The sequence below is a fragment of the Lissotriton vulgaris genome, chromosome 7 (assembly GCF_964263255.1).
Source record: "Lissotriton vulgaris chromosome 7, aLisVul1.2, whole genome shotgun sequence".
Taxonomy (NCBI): domain Eukaryota; kingdom Metazoa; phylum Chordata; class Amphibia; order Caudata; family Salamandridae; genus Lissotriton; species Lissotriton vulgaris.
The window spans coordinates 1,703,741,362-1,703,761,819 of NC_141695.1; the positions used below are offsets into that span (position 1 = coordinate 1,703,741,362).

At 44.8% G+C, this 20,458-nt stretch overlaps 1 protein-coding gene across 2 annotated transcripts in view; it reads left to right on the forward strand.

Moving 5' to 3' along the window:
* The window catches only part of CABLES2 (Cdk5 and Abl enzyme substrate 2), a 143,990-nt gene that overhangs the window by 88,030 nt on the left and 35,502 nt on the right, over window positions 1-20,458 (forward strand). For both annotated transcript variants that reach the window (XM_086932848.1, XM_086932849.1), the window contains one exon: window positions 14,464-14,572. In XM_086932848.1, coding sequence (XP_086788974.1) covers window positions 14,464-14,572 — 109 coding nt within the window. The remainder of the gene's footprint in view (window positions 1-14,463; window positions 14,573-20,458) is intronic.

Genomic DNA, 20,458 nt, shown 5'->3' on the forward strand with positions numbered 1-20,458 from the left:
CACGGACGGGGTTGTTGTTTCTGGTGACGCAGAGGTGGCGGAATCTTTTCGCAGCTTCTACGAAGCACTGTATGCTGGGGAGCCCTCCTCGCCGCGAGACGCCGAGGGCTATTTGGAGTCAGTGGCCCTCCCGGTGCTGGATCCCGCCCAGGCGGACCATCTAGAGAGAGACATCCATGTTGAGGAAGTCCTCTCCGCTATAGCGCAACTGAAGCATGGTAAGGCCCCGGGCCCGGATGGCTACACATCCTTGTTTTATAAGACCTTCTGCACCGCTGTGGCCCCAATCCTGGCTCGACTGTTTAACTCCTTCTCCGAGCCTGGCGCTATCCCACCGGACCTCCTGAACGCGACGGTATCGGTCATCCCGAAACCCGGGAAGGACCGGGCCTTGTGTGGTTCGTACAGGCCCATCTCACTCTTAAATGTCGACCTCAAGCTATATACGGGGATTCTAGCGTCCAGGCTTGGTCTACACCTACCGGGACTGGTGGAGGCGGACCAGGCTGGCTTCGTACCCGGTAGACAGACGGTGGACAACACCAAGAGGGTGACGCATGTACTAGAGAAGGCCTCGCGTATCTCGGGGGAGCGGATGTTGCTATCAGTTGATGCGGAGAAGGCCTTTGACAGAGTTCATTGGCCGTACCTCGAGCTGGTTCTCAGGAAACTGGGTATCGGCGAGAAGTTCCGCACCATGGTCTTCAACTGTTACAAAAGTCCTTCGGCGTCGGTGCGGGTCAATGGGTGTAGCTCCGGTAGTTTTGCCATCGAACGCGGTACGAGACAAGGTTGTCCCCTCTCGCCGCTTTTGTTCGCCCTCTACATGGAGCCGTTTGCTCAGAGGATTCGCAACAACCCGGACGCCATTGGGGTCAAGATGGGCCAATATGTCCACACGGTCAGCCTTTACGCGGACGATGTCCTGCTGACCCTAGACGACCCCAGGAGGTCACTCCCTGCTTGCGTCCAGGAACTGGACGCCTTTGCGCGTGTGGCCGGCTTTAAAATGAATATGAGCAAGTCGGTGGCGTTGGATGTGTCACTGGCGGCGGATACCAGGAGGGACCTTCAGCGCCTTTTCCCCATGCAGTGGTCCTAGTCTACGGTGCCATACCTGGGGATCCTGCTGGCGCCCACACTGCCTGAGATGGTGACAGCCAATTACACTTCCCTCGGCAGGAAGATCAAGGAGGAACTTGGCCGCTGGAGCAAGGGCCTGCTGTCGTGGCTGGGTCGCATCGCGGCGGTTAAGATGACGGTGCTGCCCCAGATTCTGTACCTCTTTCGCGCTCTACCTCTCCAACCCCCTGTGGGTTGGATACGGCAAACGCAGGCTGACCTCTCCCGCTTCGTTTGGCAAGGCCGCAAGCCTCGGATGAAGAGGGTTCTCTCCACGCTTGCTCCGGAAGCGGGGGGTCTTGGTATCCCGGACCTCCGTAAATACTTTCAGGCGGCCCAATTGCGATACTTGGTGGAGTGGAGCAGATGGGAGTCCGACAAACACTGGCTTTTTCAAGACCAGGCGGTGGCGGGCCGCACCCTCCAGGAGGTTCCGTTCTTACGCAGCACGCATCGCCCTGCTAATCTCTACGCCTCTTTTGTTAAGCGGGTCCCCCTGAGGGTGTGGGATGCGGTTTGCGAAACTCAGGACCTGACCACCTTCCCCTCGCCGTTCACTCCCATAGTGGGTAACCCGGACTTTGCCCCAGGGATGGAGCCGGGAGCCTTTTCCCATTGGGTGAGCGCGGGCTGTAGGGCGCTTTTCCAGATCAACGGCCGGAGGGCGTGATTCCTTTCCAACAACTTCGACAGGAATTCGGCCTGACGGAGATGGACAGACTGCTCTATATGCAGGTCCGACACTGAGCTCTCCAACCCCAGGTGCGCGACACCGCTGCTCGCCAAATCACACCGTATGAGCGGTGGTTGGTGACCTGGACCTCGGACGCCAAGCTAATTACCGATCTGTATAAATTCCTTCAGCCCCCGACGTTCCACTATCATAACCCGGGGAGAGAGCGCTGGCACAGAGAATTGGGTAGGACACTTAGCCATAAGGAGTGGGACAAAATTGCATATCGGGCGCGGCACTCTGCATATCACACGGGACTTACGGAGACCTTCACTAAGGTGTCTACTTATTGGTACTACACCCCGGAGAGGCTGTATGAAATGCATAGACACACTGACAAGGGGTGCTGGCGGGGATGCGGACAGGAGGGTACCCTCTCACACATTCTCTGGGCTTGCCCGGTGCTGACCGCTTACTGGAAGGAGGTCTTGGATGAGGTGGATAGGCACTTTGAGATTGAGCTGCCGTGCTTCCCAGCGTATGTTTTGTTAGGCCTTCCTAATGATCTAATGTACCCGTTGAAGTCCCGCAGGGGTAGACAGATTGCAATTGCGCTAGACTCAGCGGTCCAGAATATTCTTGTCCACTGGCGCACCACCACTGTCCCCTCCATTACGGGTTGGTTGCATAGGCTCTGGCAGGTGTTGGGAATGGAGAAGATGTCGCTTACAGTGGCTAGGGATGTAGATCAATTTGAGGAGCTATGGCAACCCTTCCTAGCACTACTGTCCACGGAATTCCGGGAGCTCACCTGCCCGAGGTACCTTGGACTTCTTAGGCTGACGCCACCGGCGACCCCGGTGGATTAGACTGCACAGGGGGCAGGATCTTAGGGGAAGGGGTGTGGGCTAATTGGGGCGGGTTATCCTAGTACAGAGCCATTGGACGGGGGAGTTGGGGTGTTGTTTTCTTTCTTTTTCCTTTATTGGGGGTGGGGGGATCGGAGGGACTGGGTTGTGCTTTGATGAATCGCTGATGGCTATCCGCGCTCGGCTTTGGATGGGGTGTTGAGGTGCACGCGAGGGTTACACAGATTGCTTATTTGCCTTACATTTGTTGTATTTTTCTTCTGGACCACCGGACTACTTTTCGCCAACGCTCCTGAGATGCGCTTCTTCCTTACTATACTGTATGTAACCTTAACCTCCTATTCCCCTTCCCCATGTTTCTTTTGTCTTAATAAAAATGCTTTAAACCTAAACATAAGGATCCACTGGTTGTTTCGCTACAGGCCTGGTTTCAAATCTGATCAAAACTGGACTAGGTTAGCTCTATCTTATTCTTAACTAAGCTGTAACCGGAATACTGATGCTCACTCTTGGATTCGACCCTGTTTAGTTCCAAATTCTACATTTTCCAACATGTCATCAAGGCTGGATCAAACCTAGCAATGTCATATTCCCAATATGTTACACCTGATTGCACTCAATTGAATCTTTATTGTTCAGTTAGTTAAAACGTACAATTAATACATCGGTTAAAACCGAAAACGTAAATATCCTGTTCTTTGAGATTTACAATTAAAGTTCAGCAGAGACAAAGTGCTCGGGAAACTTGATACGCTAGAAAAAAGTGCCTACTGTAATTGAAAACGCATTTTAAAAACACAAACCTTTTGTTTTAAATTGGTTTGAGACCAGCTTCCAACAATTGTCTCCATGTTTGAAATGACTCACTAAATCTAAGTGTATTAGAGCGAATAGACGCTGCTGTGCAAAACTATTGACGTCAAAAGTTTGGTTAAAAGATAAGAGGCCGAGAGCCTAGCTTTAGGGGCATCGTCAGATTAGAGTGCAAATTTGGATAAAGTGCTTAATGGTATATCTAAGATGGCAGATGCTATGCTATAATTAATACATTGATTGGTAAGCAGAAATGGACAATCTAGAAAAACAAATTACAGTGCAAATTTGCAGAATAAAATGCTAAGTGCTTTAGCTTCAAAGATAGATGCTTCACCGTGGAAAGTAATGAACTGAGTTTGGTAGTCTAGAAGCAGAGAAATATCTGTAGTGAGTGACGACCATGCGAGCTGAAACTAGAGAAGGACTCATTCGATCAGTAAGACTGACTAGGCCTTTATTTTTATCTTTGTTGATTGGTTTTAGGTGCATCAATTTGCAGGATAAAGTGTTTAAAGCTATGGCTAAGATGGTGGAGATGGACAATCAAAAAGCACAAAATGCAGTGCAAATTTGCAAAATAAAGCGCTTAGGACTTTAGCTACAAAGCTAGGTGCAATGATATGTTATGGGCTAGGTGCAAGTAGCCAACAGAGAATGCTTTATGTGCATTAACAGGTTACTGTGCAAAAGCAAGGTGATCAAAGTGCAAGTAGGAAAGTAGGAGTCGAGTAGGTCATGACCAGGTAGCAGGTGGCACGCCAGACAATTGAACATAGTACTTTTAAATGGTCAGAGCTTTAACATTTAAAAATTGTGCCCTTTCACTGCAGGACCCACTTGGCCAGTTTGACTTTTCACCATTCTCATTAATTTCGACATTTTCTCGCGGAGCATTAGGTCTTCTCCTTGTAGACAGGCAATAATTGCCTGTCTGCACGTACAGATTCCGTTCCTTATGAGACGATGTTTCAGCAGGCTCCTCCGCTCTGCCTTTAATGCCGGGCAAGTGCAAAAACGACAGATGTCTTCCTTTAGAAACTGGCACAGCTGCCAAGCGGATACGGTAGTATTTCTCCGCCATATGGGAGAGTTGCAGTGTATGAAAAAGCGGCTTAGCCGGAAGTTCAGCAGCTTGAGTTTTGCTTGTAACCCAAACATTTTGCCTAGTTTTGGTTGTGGATGGTCGCCAAGGCTGTTCAAATTCTGCCTCTGTAGACCAAATTTGAGTAGTATTTGGTCTGGTGAGATGTGGGAGGTTACAAACCTGCAGATGGGTACTAGTCATAGCATGGTCATTTACTTTGTCTGCTCTCCCCCCTGAGAGCCTCTCTTCCATAGAATATGGAGGAGGCATGTTTTGCAGTCATGATTGCACCTAGTTCTGATCCCACCAGCAAGCCTACACCTCATGGTTTTGCAGCTGCCTTGTGGTTATACTGCAACTGATTGTTTTCTTACTGCCTTGATGGTGGTTGACATCCGGTGACTTCCAGCACACATTCTTCTGCATGTGCCTGTCATCTGCTTCTCCCTTCACCACTTGGTGTTCCTTATCCTGGTGCCTTGACTTGCTGCTTTAGGCACTGGAACTTCCTTTGAGCAGCTGACTGCTGTCAGAGTGGCTGTTGGTTGGGACCCACCAATCTCCTGTACCTGTAGTGTCCTTGTGAAGGTATTGCTGTTGGAAAGATAGTGAGGCCTTCTACTTCCTCCGTTTTGATCTCCTTAACGTGTGAATGCTGAAGAAATACTTTTTTTTCTTATAAGGGTGACCGGTCTATGGGAGACGCGGACCTTTTCAGTTTTTCTTCGCTGCTCTCCTAGCGAGGAGTCTTCATGCTTAAGTAATGCTAATCGTAGCTCTTCCGTCAACTCTTATTTAGGTAACTGTAGGAATAGCTTCAGAGATTGAAAACCCACAGATGAATGCACCCAGATAGGCCAATCCCTGGAGATTGATGTGGTACTTATTGGATTGGATTTGAGACTTGTTAAGCGCACGATTACCCGAAGGTGTCTTGGCGCTAATGTCCAGCTGATGAAAAGAAAACCACGATTGCTTTGTTAATGTATGATTTCTTCTATTTATTGAATAGCCATGTTTTTAGCTGTTTCCTAAATCCGAGTAGTGTTTTGCAGTTTTTTTTGTTGCAGCGGCAGGGAGTTCAGATTCTCGTTGCCCCTAATATGAAACTCCTGCCTCCCCAACGGACCTGCCTGTGTCTGGGAGTGCTCAGTAAAAGTGCCTGGGAGGAACTCCAGTTTCTGGCAGGGGTGTATTTTTTTTAGTTGGGTTCTCAAATAGAGGGGACCTAATCCCTGTCCTGCTTTGAATGCTAGACACTGGGACTTGAATGCTATCCTCTTGTCCACAGAGAGCCAGTGGAGTTCCTTCAGCCGATGCGATACTGATTGATGTTTTGGTATATTGAGGATCAATCTTAAGGCTGCATTCTGAATCCTTTGAAGCTTAGTCAGCAGCTGGGATTGTATGGCGACATATAAGGCATTGCCGTAATCAAGTCGTGAAAGGGCCAAAGCTGTGACAACTGTTTTCACAGAATCGGGTGGAATAAAACGCTGAATTTTTTTGATCATTTTAAGGATGCCCCAAAAGGTCGATGTGAGTTTGTTAATTTGGTGCTCAAAGGTTAATCTGTCATCAAAAATGACCCCTAAGTTCTTAGCTTTTTTTTTTACTGGTTCAGGACAATCTCCCATTTCACTGGGCCACCATCTGGGGGACCAAAAAGGGGTCTTTGCACCCGTTCAGTTTTAAGCAGTTGTTTTGCTTCCACCTTATGGTTGAAGAAGCAACTGTGTTCCAGAGGTTAATTTCCTTATTTTCCCACCTGTTGTCACAAACATTATGTTGTCTGTGTCTTCCTCTGTATTCCTTTTTTTCAAGTATTTTCCCCAAATATGAAAGGTTCCCTGAATGAATGAGTATACCATTCCTGTATGTTGACTCCTTGGCGATCCAAGCCCTGTGCCTGCCCAGTAAATTATGGGTTTCACATCCTTCATTTGTGAGCCTAGATCTATTCACTGTCTCTGCTCGATTGGAGTCTCCTTCCTTGGTACCCTAAGAAGGCGGGATTTTGAGAAAGGGACTTGGAATACTTTGTCTGGTGCCTTTCAGCTCTTCTATTTTCCCTTGTTCTGAGGGGAACATCCCCAACTCGTCTATAGTGCCTTACTTTGACTTCTTCTTTTTCCGGCACACGCATTGCTCTAGTCTTTGGTTCACTGGTTGGAGGCTAGCAGTGTTGTAGTACACATGCCAGCTCGTCCCTGCAGTTGACAGCATCGTTCTGGGGATAGCGTTAGCATTCACATCTTCTCTTGGTCTCTCTTCATGAAAGTGCTGGCTTTTAAAGCAGTTCTCTATCCGTTTTATTTGAAAATCATATTTTGTTTGTTTGGGCTCACCCATAACTGTGTCTCTTGAACTCTTCTCCATATCTATGATTGAGAACAATACCCTGGTTGCTCGACCTCGCGTTTGACCTCATGTTTATGGTTCTTGTGAACTTGCTACCTGACCTGGGGTTCTGCTTGCTACTACATTAAGCAATGTATGTAGCCGGAATGTTTTTTTCATGACCTGTTTGGAATACTCTCCGTTTTCCCCAAATGAGCCTTTTCGTCTATGCTCCTTATGTGAGAATGCTCATAGAGGGTTTCTCTAATGCCCTTGTTCCTGGATAACCAGAGTCTAAGGAGTCCTACATCTAAAATGAACTTCTGATTTATTAACTAATGTTTTGGCAGAAGTGTGTGTTTCCCAGTTTATACTTTCCCTTGCACTAGGTATTTCTGTTCTATCAAAATCGTCCAATGCAGTTTCTTCTCAAAATCTATGTGATGTGCATGACTGATCCTGTTACCCCATGCCTGAGGTGTTGTCTGAAAACTAGGACAGGAATGAGGGTAGCCCAGTTGTTGACGCACTTGAGTCGCAAGACTGGTTGCCCTTTCCTGAAGATCCATCAGACTACTTACCCAGCGCTTTGAGGAATTCTTCGTTCTGTACATGCATGGCTCATCTGTTATATGGACTTTTGTGAACATGCGACTTCAGGATCATAACAGATGTTTGTGAGACTGCCAAAGCGCTACTCTGCTTGAAAATTTGTATTGGAAATTTTCTTGTTAACATTCCTTAAAATGCATATCCAATATTAATTTAAAACCTAATCTATGTTTGTTGAAAACCATTCAAAAAGATTAATTATAACCTATCACTCGTATAGTGCTTTTCTTAAAGTCGCTCCTTGAGTTTTGCATAGAGGCTAGTTCCTAAGCGGACACCATAAAAAAGCTACAGTATGAAATGTTACAAATATTACCACAATAAACTATTTGAAGATAGTCCTTTAATATATAGTCAACCAGCCTTACCTGAGTTTAAGACAATCTCTCAATTTACTGAATCAGAATACGTATGTGGATATTAGAAGGATCATGAATGTGCATTTGAACCATGCTAGTTACATTCATCTGGATAGATGTAGACCCAAAATATTGTTTTTTTTTTATTTCAACAATCTTTTATATGTAACTGGTCACAAATATTTTATATCGGTAATTCTTAGGCTTCCATTTGTAGCAGAGTGTCCTTTCAGGCTTTGTTTATAAGCACTGTCATAATTTTCCATTTCCTCAGGATACACCATTTACTCACAGCTAACACTGAATCAATCCATCGTTTCTTGTGACTATTGATTCCGGTGACTTCTTGAGAATCATGCACAGTTGCCAGTTCTGTAAGCGGGGGGAGGGGGGATAGTTGTCACTGTTAATGCTTATTTTGTGCCTGATTTGATGCACGTAGGATTGTGCAGTTCCATAAGATATGACTTGTCACTCTCAGCCTGTTTGCAGTTCCAGCATGATGAGACTGATAGTTGGGCTCTTTATAGTTAATTAGAGGTGCCTAGTGCCAGTCATGCAAGATAATAAACTGAATGCAAGGCGTGCTTCTCTGAGGCTTCTGTTATGCGTAAACAATAATTATGACCAGTACTCCTCAGTATGTTGTTTTTCTAATCTTGTTTCCCATTTGGCGTGCTGGGTATTTTCATTGGTTTGGAGTATAGTACTTCAATCAAGGTTTCATGTAGTCCTCCTTTTCGTTTTTATAATGTCCTCGTTTCACAAGATAATCATGCAAGGGAGATGCCTTGCCTTCCTGGAATAATTGGCTAATTGCAGTGCCTCAACCCAAAGTATTTCCAGGATTGGCTTTTGTGTCAACCATGTTCTGCAACCACTTTTAAGAAGGATTTCAAGTTTCCTCGGGGAATTTTCTCTAGAGTGGAATACTTTTGTAAATCCAGTCTTGCACGATAAAGTATGTTTTTGCTATGCTGAAATTCATATTACCTCATCTAAAAAACGAAGATGGCTAGCTTTTCAGCTATGGAGTTATTAGCCACCTCAAGGAATAATCATAAAACTTGTCCGGATGAACCTCAAAGTCACTAAATTATTCTTAGTTCAACCCCTTGGTGTATATATGGCACAGAGCAGGCAGGCTTTACTTAAGGCAATATGTAAAGTATGCATTTCTAAAACAGTAATACAGTTTAAATGCAGAACAAAAAATAACAAACTTGGAAAAAGAGTAGAGTTTGATATTGAAACTGTCATTTTGGGGCCTTTTCTGTAAGAGAAACTAGAGGCATGATTTTATTTTAAGTTGGAACAGCGCAAAGTACTATAATGTACCAATGATAGTCAATGGTCGTGGTATACTGGGCTCTAGGTGCATTTTGACGCAGAGTGCAGGTTGGTAACACCAACCAGGTTTGGCCTGGTCACTGATTTTACCTTCCATTTCTAGCCCTTTAAATCCCAATTCACCACAGGGGTACACTTCTGAAGCCCACCAGGACCTCAGGTAAGGCTCTTAGACTCGCAGGGTGTGAGGTAAGGCCAAAAGCAGGGTCCAGTCCAGATCCAGTGTCCACTCCCAGTTGCCACTGGTCAACTAGCAGTTGCAGGGGCGGCCTCTTTTAGCTTGTAGTATCCCTGAAGTTTGAACATGAAGCTAGCCTTATTACCCCTAGAGTCCACTTCTTTGTCCAGGGTCCTAGAGCGAACAAGTCCAGCCCTTCATTGATCCTGTCAGTTCAGACGGCAGATCCAAACCTCTTCTGCACCTCCTCCGGTCCAGGAGGGCTCTGAAGTGGATGCCTGGAGATTCCACATATATGTCTGGCACGAGCACACCGTAACCAATGGGGTAAACGTTCCTGCGGCCAACCCTACTCATTGTAAACATTTTCAAAATGGCAAAAGTCTTTGGCCACACTAAATGTTGGGGCTCTGACGGTTGGGGTTATGTGCGGGAAGTTGGCTAATGGCAGTGTTTGGATGGTGTGTTGAAATTCAGTCCACTTGTGTTGGGAAGGTGATTCGTAATTTGTAGAAGTAGTTATATTTGTGTTTGTGTTGTGTTTTTGTGAACCTGAGTTGAGTGAATCCGAGTTGGGGGGGTGGACGTGAGGGTCTAACTCTAGTACTCTACATTTTTGCAGTTGATGCCAGGGGTATGGGGTATATGCTGATGTGTGATGTCTTGACTCATAGTATTCGATGAGGATGGTGATGGTGATAGTACTCACTTCTTGACAGTAATCTATTAGTTATCAGATGTTGTGCTGAGTGCCTCACCCCAAGATCCCCTGAGTAAGCTTTGGACTGTTTGACTTCACTTCCTGGGGCTAAAGTGCTAAAGGGATGTACTTGGTGCTCAGATTTGGGCCCAGCAGTAGGAGTAAGCTCAGGACACCATCGGTATAAGTCTTTGTCACATTATCTGCCCATTGACCCTCTAACCGCCTCAGGAGTTCTAAAAAAGCATATTAAACACTGGCTCATTCGTCATTGCTGTGACCGAAACTCCATGAGTCAGGCGTTCCAAGGTACTACTTTTCTTCCTGCACTTTATAGATGACTGTTTTTGTTCACTATCGAATAGCTATAATTTTCAGGAGAATGAGAGGGCAACAGGTAGTTTGCGGTATAAGTTGTGACGTGTGCGCATGCTTATTTGCAAGAAAGATATTTAGTTTTTTGGTGATAGATTTTGAGGACGCATTTGTAGGACGGCTGGTGAGAGACCATCTTCCATTCTGTGTGGAAGGTGAAGGGAGTGCAAGGGGACACAAACCGGAAGTCGCTTGGGAAGGTTGACCTTCATATGGTAAGGTGTCCATCCTGCACGATTTTTGGGAAGAAGGGGGCAGAAAGTAGATACCCTGCACGCGCACACTGAAAGCTTCGGTACAGGTAGCTAGAGAAGTTCGTCCTTCTCATTCCGGAAGTAAGGATACTAGGCAGTAGAGACTTGAGGAGGGCCACAAGAGGGTGAGTCTCTGCTCAGCGCGTGGATAGGTCTGTGAATGGGAAAGCCTTAACTCGCGCGCACTTAAAAGGAATAAATGGCGGGAAGAGGGCAGGCTACCCTCTCTCCAGTACTTAGTTTGCTGCTTCCTTTCAAAAGCGCCTTGACAAGACCAAGTTTTTATGTTAGACAGGTGTAAGGGAAAACAGCCCGCTGCCCTTGTTTTCTTTTTTTTATTGTCCTTCCTGTAACATATTGCGCTATTTTGGATATTTCCATGCAGGTCTGACGTGCCCTTATAACTGAACGTGCTTGTTAAATGGGAAAACATGGTCTTACTGTTGGTCACGTTCCATGTTCATGATGTGGGTTATGAACCCGAAACCGGTCCTCGGAAGCTTGTTTCCGGTCCAGGGAAGACATGGCTTGGCAGTTCAGGCTGGACTGTTCCCATGAGGCACAGGGTCAAGACTGATTTGCATATGGCCATGTCTGAACTGCGGTGGCTGAGTGAGCTAAAGAATGATGAAAGATTAAACCCAGATCAGTTGAGGGGGGGGGGGGGGGGATGGGGTGTTTTGCTCAAACGCTCCGTCCATCATCCCCTTTGGTATCGCTTTGTGCAGTTGGTACAGCGCGTATTTCGTATGTGCACTCCAAGCAAGTCTTGCTTCCGGCTGACGACATGGAAGGAAACACCCCACCCACAGCAATACCCTCGGGTCTAGTGGGCGCTATATAAAACTGCAAAAAAAATCTAAATTCTTTATATGTACATATTTGTGTGTGTGTGTGTGTGTGTGTGTGTGTGTATATATATATATACTGGAGGGAAAAAAATGTAAAAATAAAATATATATATATATATATATATATATATATATATATATATATATATATATATATATATATATATATATATATATATATATATATATATATATATATATATATATATATATATATATATATATATATATATATATATATATATATATATATATATTTTATTTTTACATTTTTTTCCCTCCAGTTTTATATAGCGCCAACTCGACCCGAAGGTATTGGAACACTTTGCACGAGCACCCTGTTACATTACCCAACTCCTATTCATGTTTGTTAGGCACCGGACGATTAGGTGATTTGCCAAGAATCACAGGCTGTTCAGCCGACGCCGAGACTCTCACCCAGTTCCACAGTTCCAAAGTGGACAGCTCTGGTTATTTCGCCACATCTTGACCCTAATTGAAAGAAGGAACGTCCAAAAAGCTCTGTACGTTCTCAAGTGGGCGAGATCACGTTTTAGTTTTCAAAGAGTTCTCCCACAGGGTATAATTATTCTTCTCAGTATAGTTATCGGTGAGCCTGTTATTGGCTCTTTCGGGCTTTAGCTGTTTAAGTAAGAACTGGAGGTTCATCTCGTGTTCTCTTTATAATGCGGCGTTAATTGGGCTAAGCAGGGAAGTTATTTTTAGCACTGCTTGTGCTTTGCAGAGGGTCTATTCATGCGCCTTCCTTGTTCAAAGTGAATCCTTGTGTTCCATTGCTTTTGTTAACACAATCTTGGCATGTCTTTCAGCAGGTGTACTGGTTCTTCTCGTTCCATCTTTTTATTCGTTTTAGCTTTACAGTAGCTCTTAGTTACACAGCAATACTAGTGAGACAATCAGACTCTTTTTAATTTGTTGTTCGGTGCCATTCCCTTGTCAGTGGACACTTGTTGCTGCTTTTTGTGGTTTCTCCTTCAGCCTTCGCAGGGCTTTCGTGTTGGCTTCTGGGACAAGGAGTGTTGGGTGGTAGCAGACATCTTTTCAATCACTTGCTGTCTTAACAGAATAAAGAGCTTTTAGTGTTAGATGTCAGTGTACAAGTATACACCTAACTGATTAACAGAATGCAGTAAGTCCATGCTTATGAAGAATGAGTCTTCAGAGAACCCTGCCCTCTGAACCAAAAACACAAGCCTCTTGTTCATACAAAATTCTCTTAAACTTGTTTAGACTTTTAGGACGGGGTACGTTTTATTTTCCACCTAGTACCAAAAATGAAGGTGTTTAACCAAGCTTTGTATTCTTAAGAATTTTTTTTTTTTTACAGAAACCACCACAACATTGTCCTCTTCCCCTAAAATAATCTAGAAATAAATAAAATGATCTATAAAAAAGAATTCAATTTTCTGATCTTTCTACAGGTGAAGATTTGCAAGCCCTGTAGTATTCTGCTGTGTTCCATCCGGGCGCCCATAGGCTAAAAGGGCTTCACCCCCCACCCCATTTGGTGGTCCAAGTATGCACAGATAAGTGATTCCAAATAGGCTTTATGTGACTGCTTACTTTTGTACAGTCTAGGACATCATTTTAATGAGCTGGCAATCCTAATCACAAGACTGGAAGTTTGTTGCAGGATGAGTCCAATATTTATTTCCTCCATCCCTGAACAGGGCCGGACTGGGAACGCAAACCAGGCCTGGCAATTGAGTTGGACCGGCCGCTTGGGGGGAGGGGAGAACGGGTTGCGCTTGGAAAACACGGCAGCAGCTTTTGGTACAGGGGGCCAACATTGCAGCACTGCTGTAAAACCGCCCGTACCAAAAGCTTCCCAAACTGTCCAAGACCAGCCCTACCAGCCCCCACCTTTCCGGCTCACCGAGAAAACGCCCGTTGCTTGCTATAGCCAGTCCAGTCCTGTCCCTGAATAATGCCATAATAGCAATAGTTGAACTTGTATCTGAAACCCTACACCAGCCCTCAATAACTTCAAGTGTCTGGGAATGCACCCTGAATTCAGACAACTCACTTCTCCTCCTCGCCCTTCACTTTCACACTCCAATGCACTCACCCTGACCACACTGCATTTATACACTTGCGCTGTTCACCCTGCGGTCACATGAGCACACTACTCACCCAGTCCCACTTCACTCACCTCTCCTCCTCACTGCTCACTCTGAAATCTCACTCAGACAAGCCCATCACTAACCATACATCGATTTGGCCCACTCTGCACTTACATCTGCACCCAAATTCATACGGTCACCTCACTCACCCTGCCGTCTCCTCTCACCCTACTCACACTGTTACACTGCTAACCGTGCACTTACATGGGCACTCCTGACACCTACACAGCGCAGAGGCTTAATGTGCCTGCCACAAAGAATGTGTACCATGCAGATCAACTGAGTGTGAGTTAACTACGAGTAGCCCTATAAAAAATGAAATGTTTGTCAGAAAGGGGCTATAGAGAGATGAGGTGTATTTTTGACGAGTGGTAGTGAAGGAATTCATGGAAAAGGAAGAAATGGGGGAGGGGTGCCAAAAAAGACTGTTGCACCTTGCTTGACCGTCTTCTAGGGCCAGCCCTAGCTGAGAGTCTTTGCCCTCCTCACCCCCCTCCCTCCACCCGAACGTTCGGGTCTAGTTGTGCCCCTGGTTCCACCCATAAGTATGGTTGCCCACAGCGTCTGAGAATGGTACCAGATGCTCTCAAAGTAAAGGCTACCGAGGAACAAGCGTTTGAACTAAGACCGAGGCAGCTCAAAGCCCCATGCAGCATACCGAGTCAGCTAATCAAGCCTTCGAGAGATACTTTTGGGCTGCTTGTTAACTGTTCTCTTGCCTCCCATATATTCACAGTGAGTCGAAGGTGGAAGGGCAGAAGCAGCGTCATTCTTCAGGTGGCAACTCCAGCGGTACAGACATGGTCCTTGGATTGGAAGGTGTTGAACTTGGAGCTGATGGGAAGGTACAGAGGGGATCATATTTGGAAAGCTGTAATTGCCTGGAAAGTGAATAGCATACCGCTGCCATATAATTTTGTAATTATTTGACCTGTTGAAATCGTCCAACCACAGTGCTTTTTCTCAAATTAGTGCAAAGTTAGTAAGTAACCTTCTGCTGTTTTTCAGTCCAGTGCATGCTTTGCTTGACATCTTAGAATTATCAGCTGGTCTGCTGAAATGCTTTGAGTGTACGTTAAGATGTCCTTGGGTAGTATATCTTCTCTATGGCGGGGACTGGGCTAGAATAATGGTATGACTTGTGCACATAAAAGGCATGATCCCAATGTGGTCTCTGCTCACAAGAGGTTGGTTTCCAGCACGAATACAAGTAATGGACATCATTGGTATGTTAATAAATATCTTAAGCGCACAAATACCCGGAGGTGTCAAGGTGCTAGCTCAGTACAGCAGGATGAGGACCAATTAGCAGGTTTAGACAAAGAGCCATTTTTTAAGTGCCTTTCTGAATGCCAGTAGGCTAGGCATGGCTGTGATAGAAGGGGGTAACTCATTCCAGAGTTTGGCTGTACCCAGTACAAAACATCTACTTCCCCAGTTGGTCCTGGAAATGGCCAAGTTGTTTGCTCCAGCCGAGCGCAGGTATCGGGGTTGGCTCATAATTTTTAAAACGAAGTCTCAAAAATGCAAGTCCGCCTCCTTTAGGAGCCCAATAAGCAATACCGAGGACCTTGAATTTGGTCCGCTGTCTGAGAGGAAGCTCCTGCACTGATTATGCATGCTTACATTTTCTTCTTAGCTAATGCTTTCTGCATGTTTTTTTTGTCAGTGTAGCATGATGTTCCTGCCTGCTAACTCCCTATAGGCTATGTTGTAGCTGTGTGCATGATCCCTTAGGTACAGTGCATAGAAGTTTCCTCTGATTCCTTGTCTTCGGCCACTCCATGAGAAGTGTAGTGCATAAGCTTTCTTTTAAGCTAGTGCCCTGAAGACCAAAGATCTTTGCCGGGACAGCTCTAGCTCATGTAGACCTTTGGCATTCAACTTAGGTGAACGGAATCAACCAGTAAGGCCTCTTTTTCTAGTCTGGTGAATATGCTCTTTTTGAACAGCGCGGCATTTGTAACAGGGGAGGTTTTCAAGCCATCATGCAGCAATAATGGAGTTGTTTTTGACCTGCCATCAAGGCACAAGAGTGCTTGAGCGCAAAGTCTCTAAATATTATGTTGTCGTGAGAGGCAATCACTGCCTTTTACTGGCTTCTCTTCCAAAGTGTCCATGAGGACCCCAGTGTGCTTTCTCTCTGGTTGGTTGATAGGCCAGACCTTGTTCTAGATGCACATTCCAGTATGTGGAACTGATACTTATCTGGACATCCCGGGCACTCTTGAAAGCACCACAGCACTGTTACTCAGGTTCAGTGCAAAGAGGACATCGTGTACAACCCTTGCGTTCTGGCTTTGAGCCCTGCCTGTGGGGCACAACTGCAGGAACTCACAAATTGATGTGCAGCCATGACTGGTTATGCTCGCGGCAGCTGACCAGTACTCCCAAACCACAAGGGTCCCATTTTTGGAGTTTACCTGGTTTTTGCATCTACTTCGCTGGGAGCTCAACCAATTGGCTAAGATAGAAGTGACACAGTTGCAATAGGACAGATACAGGAGGAGCTGGTCTCACCAAACAAAGTTGAGGACCAAGATAAATCATAAACTCTTATGAGAGCGAGAGAGCACGTGCTCAACAACATTTTCAAGGCGCATTGGGTGCAACATTAACTGCTCCTCTCAGTGGGAACGTCCTCAAGGCAAACTGCATCCTCCCTAGGTGGGCGACTCATCCAATGAGTCAGTGATGCACAAGAAAACTCTTAACTCTACTCACTGGCTGGGAATCCCCTTGAGGATGCTATGGTGTTGTATCTGTGCTGCCTCAAATGCCTGTTGTGGGTGTCTCCATGTTTACTCCGTTTATGGCTCTTCCTAGGCCAGGCAGAACACATGGACTATGGGCAGCTATAAGCTCCTGAAAAAAGATGATTTGGTTTTTCATGATGATCAAAAAAATCCTTTTCATTGCGGAGTTCTTCAAAAATTATTTTAGTTCCCCCCCCCCCCCACGCTCCATTGTACTGACCACTTCACCGTCACCAATTCAAGCAGTCGCCCTATCTGTGGAACTAGATCTGATGGGAGTCAGGCAGAAAGGCCTCTCCATTCTGCAGGACCTCTTAAAACACAGATGACTTCGAACCAAGATTTGATGACTCTAAAATTCTGCTTTCATACGCATTGAAGGTTATGTGTTCTTTTTAGGGTTTAATTTCTTTTGCCCACACCAAGACAGGGGATCTTGCTCCAATTTTTCCCAGCAGCTATATCTGTACAATCTGATGAACTTAAAAAGGCTCTGCACGTTTGGAGAAGCCCAGCCTTTCCGACATGGTGGCTAGAAAGATGGACACGGTTTGCGACCGCCGTTAGCTTGTGTATGTTTCTACCCTCAGTCCAGTTTGGTTTTGGCAGCCACAACTATTGTCCTTTTTGGTATGGCATTCCAAGTTTATGGTGCAGTGGGAGAGCTGGGTAATCCAGCTATAAAGTCTCTCTGCAATAGGTTGGCACTCACCCAGATGAACAATAGACAGCGATGAATTATAGGATTATTGCCTTGTTTAATTTTTTATATTCTGTAGCCAAGTACCAAAGCATCGGAAATGCTGTTCCCCTTGGATAAAACCATTGGCAAAGACAATAGGTCCTAGAGACACATCGTCTTTGCCAATGCTTGTTTAAATTCAGGAATCCCGCTAGGAATTTTAATGCCTTTTTTACACCCTTGATATCGCAGTCTAACTGTAGCACTTAAAGCCCAGAGTAATAAACTACAATCAGCAACTTCAAGTGACACTGCATTTATGTTCTTCCTCCCATCATATTGTAAAGCGCTCTGATATCCTTCGGGATCTTGTTTGCGCTATATAAAACTTTATAAATAAATAAGAACAAGCAGAGGGGACCAGATTCTAAAAGGTCATTCTACAACTTTGAGTGTTGATCCTGGGATTTTTTGATGTATTTTCTTGAGTTCCTCTGTCAGTTTGAGATAAACAAGCTTACCCACATTGGGTAAGGCCTGGTAAACAGTTGTCCCAAGGCCACAGTACAGTTGCAATCCAGACTGGATAGTCGAGGAAACTCCTTGTAGTAGATTGACTCCATCAGGGCAGTGAAGGAGAGAACTTGAAACTTACTGCAAGTGGTATTTGCAACCAACTTGTTACTTCAATGTCCAGTCAGAGCTTTACTTGTTAGAAATAAAGACTTTAATCACAAGTAAGTAAATTCGTATGCCTTAAAAATTAATTGCACATCTTCTACATCCAGCATAAAATTTCAAACTTCTTTTGGCACCTCAATAGATTTCTGTGTAACATCGAACACAATGGCCTTTGTTATTCTGTGAGAAATGCTTCAGAACGCCTTATAAGCGTTAAGGACCTTTAGAATAATATCAGTATGGTTGACTGGATACAAGCAAGCAGAGAAATGGTCAAGTCAGTCATATTTTTAGGTACAGATCTTTTCAGTCCAAAGGCTCAAACCCAAAAATCCACCACCCCAGACAACAAAGGGCCCACCTCCAACATCTTGAGTGCTCCCAGTGATATTCTTGGTGACCTGATGGCCCTGCATGGGAATACAGTAGCCTGTCCACTAGTGTTCAGAGTCTGGTTAAAAGCTCACCTGGACTCTATTTTTGATGAGTGCAGAAGGAAATTAGTGGGCAAGCACTCGCTGTAAGTTTTTTGGGGCAAGTAGTTTGTATTTTGGAAGTTCCTAGCAGATGCAGTTGACCTGCTCATGCAGACCGGTAGGGACCACCCCCATTCCCAGGACAAGAAGTGTGGTGCATGTACAGGCCTCAAAGTTTTAGGGCAAGTCTGGAGTGAGACCGGTAACAAGATGAGTACTGGTTGAATAATACCAATGTTTACCCTCATTTGGTAGCCCAGGAGGACAGATGGAGCTAGTAGGAGTGTCTGTGCTTGTCACTTGTCCTAAGGTACTCCACTTTTGTGTGCTTGTTTTGCAGGCTTATTGCCCATGTGCGCACAGTGATCAGTTTGTGCTGGTTCAGGTGGGATGTGCAGGTGGAATGTGCATTGCACTTCCATCTAGAGAGCTGGTGTCAGGAAAGCATGCCACAACACAGAAATGTGGTGAGGTTGGGGAAACCTGCTCTTGGTGCCCTGGTTTTAGGAATGGAGGGGACAGGAGACACGAAGAAGGTCAAAGCCTGTGGGGGAGGACAGGAGATCTGATGAAGGCGAAAGATGCCAGTTCTGGACATTGAACTGAACTTTTACAGCAATGTGGAATTTACTAAAATATATACTCGTCCAGGGGACATGTTGCTCCATAAATCTACTTGTCCTATTAAAAAAAATCCACGTGTCCCGTTAGTGCCGTATAGTGCGGTGACAAATTATGGCAGTAATCTCATTTTATAAGAGCTCTGATAATAGCCACTCTGATTATGCCAGGGATCATGTGATAGTTGGGTTTGAATTTTAGCAATTCCCTTACTTTGCCACCTTTCCACAGATATGTATACTAGGGCTGGTGGCAGCGCCAAGCAATAGTTCCAGGGTTGGAATGCCTTTGAGACTGTGCAAACAAACTAACTTGCATGTTTTGTGGGTTTTTACCAACGCTTCTCTAATCTTTTTCCATCCTGAAAAAGATTGGAAATTTACTCCTGACAAGGACAGAAGTAAAACTTCTTTCGGAGTTGGGGAAAAAGTGGTTGGAGGGCAAGTGAGCTTGTAAACTTTCAACAGATTTTCACTTGAGCAAAAATACATATGCATATTTGCTTGTGCTAATATGCAGTTCACAAATCTTTTCTAGAATATTATGTTTTTTTCACAGTTTTATATAGTGCGAACTTGACCCGAAGGTATCTGGTATCAGAGCGCTTTACACGAGCACCAGTTGTGTTACATGAGGACACATTCATTTTTGTTAGGCGCGGGTAGATTACGTGATTTGCCCAGAATCACAGGATGTTGTGCGTCCCTGCTGAGACTCGAACCTGGTTCCCCAGTTCCGAGGTCAACCGCCCTAGCCGTTATGCCAACTGCTCTGCTTTAAATTCTTGTGATTTCATGAAAGCTGTAAATCCGCACTAACGCAAGGACATTTTCCAGTAGTGCAGTTTTGTGTCTTTAAGAGTTGGGCTTCTCATTAGGGCTGGCATTAACCAAGACCTTTTGTATTTATTACAATTCTAACTCTGTCTCGAACAACTTGCTTCACTGTGAGTGATGGCATTCTCCTCTTTCACAAGGAGCATATAGGCACAAAGTAGTTTTGTTCGGTGCCAGGGACTACTGTGACAATGTGTGCATTTTGAGGAAAAAAAATATTTTCACTTTTTGCCAGTGTTTGTTATAACGGTGAAGGCCTGGCAGCTCACACTACAATAAAGTTTTACAAAAAGCAAGTCAAAACTAGACACGCATTGATAAAACAAAAAGGCTGATCACCAATGCCAGACCTAATGGCTTTGCAAACACTTATTTATTTTCATATTTCCAATCTGGTTAAAACTAGTTATACTGATTTTTTTTCTATTATAAATATTTTTGGGGGAAATACTAGCATGCATCAACATATTTTTGTAAATGATGCTCAAAAAAAATAAAACGTTACCTAAAATTTCATAGTAGTTCAGCGATCTTTTTTTTTTACTTGTACTTTTTGTGAACATTTTATTTTGAAAGCTAAGAATCATAAATCTTGCTTTCAATTTTCTGCAAATATTTGTATGTAATCAGAGAACATTCTCGGAGCATGGTGCATAATCTCATATTAAATTTTGCCAAC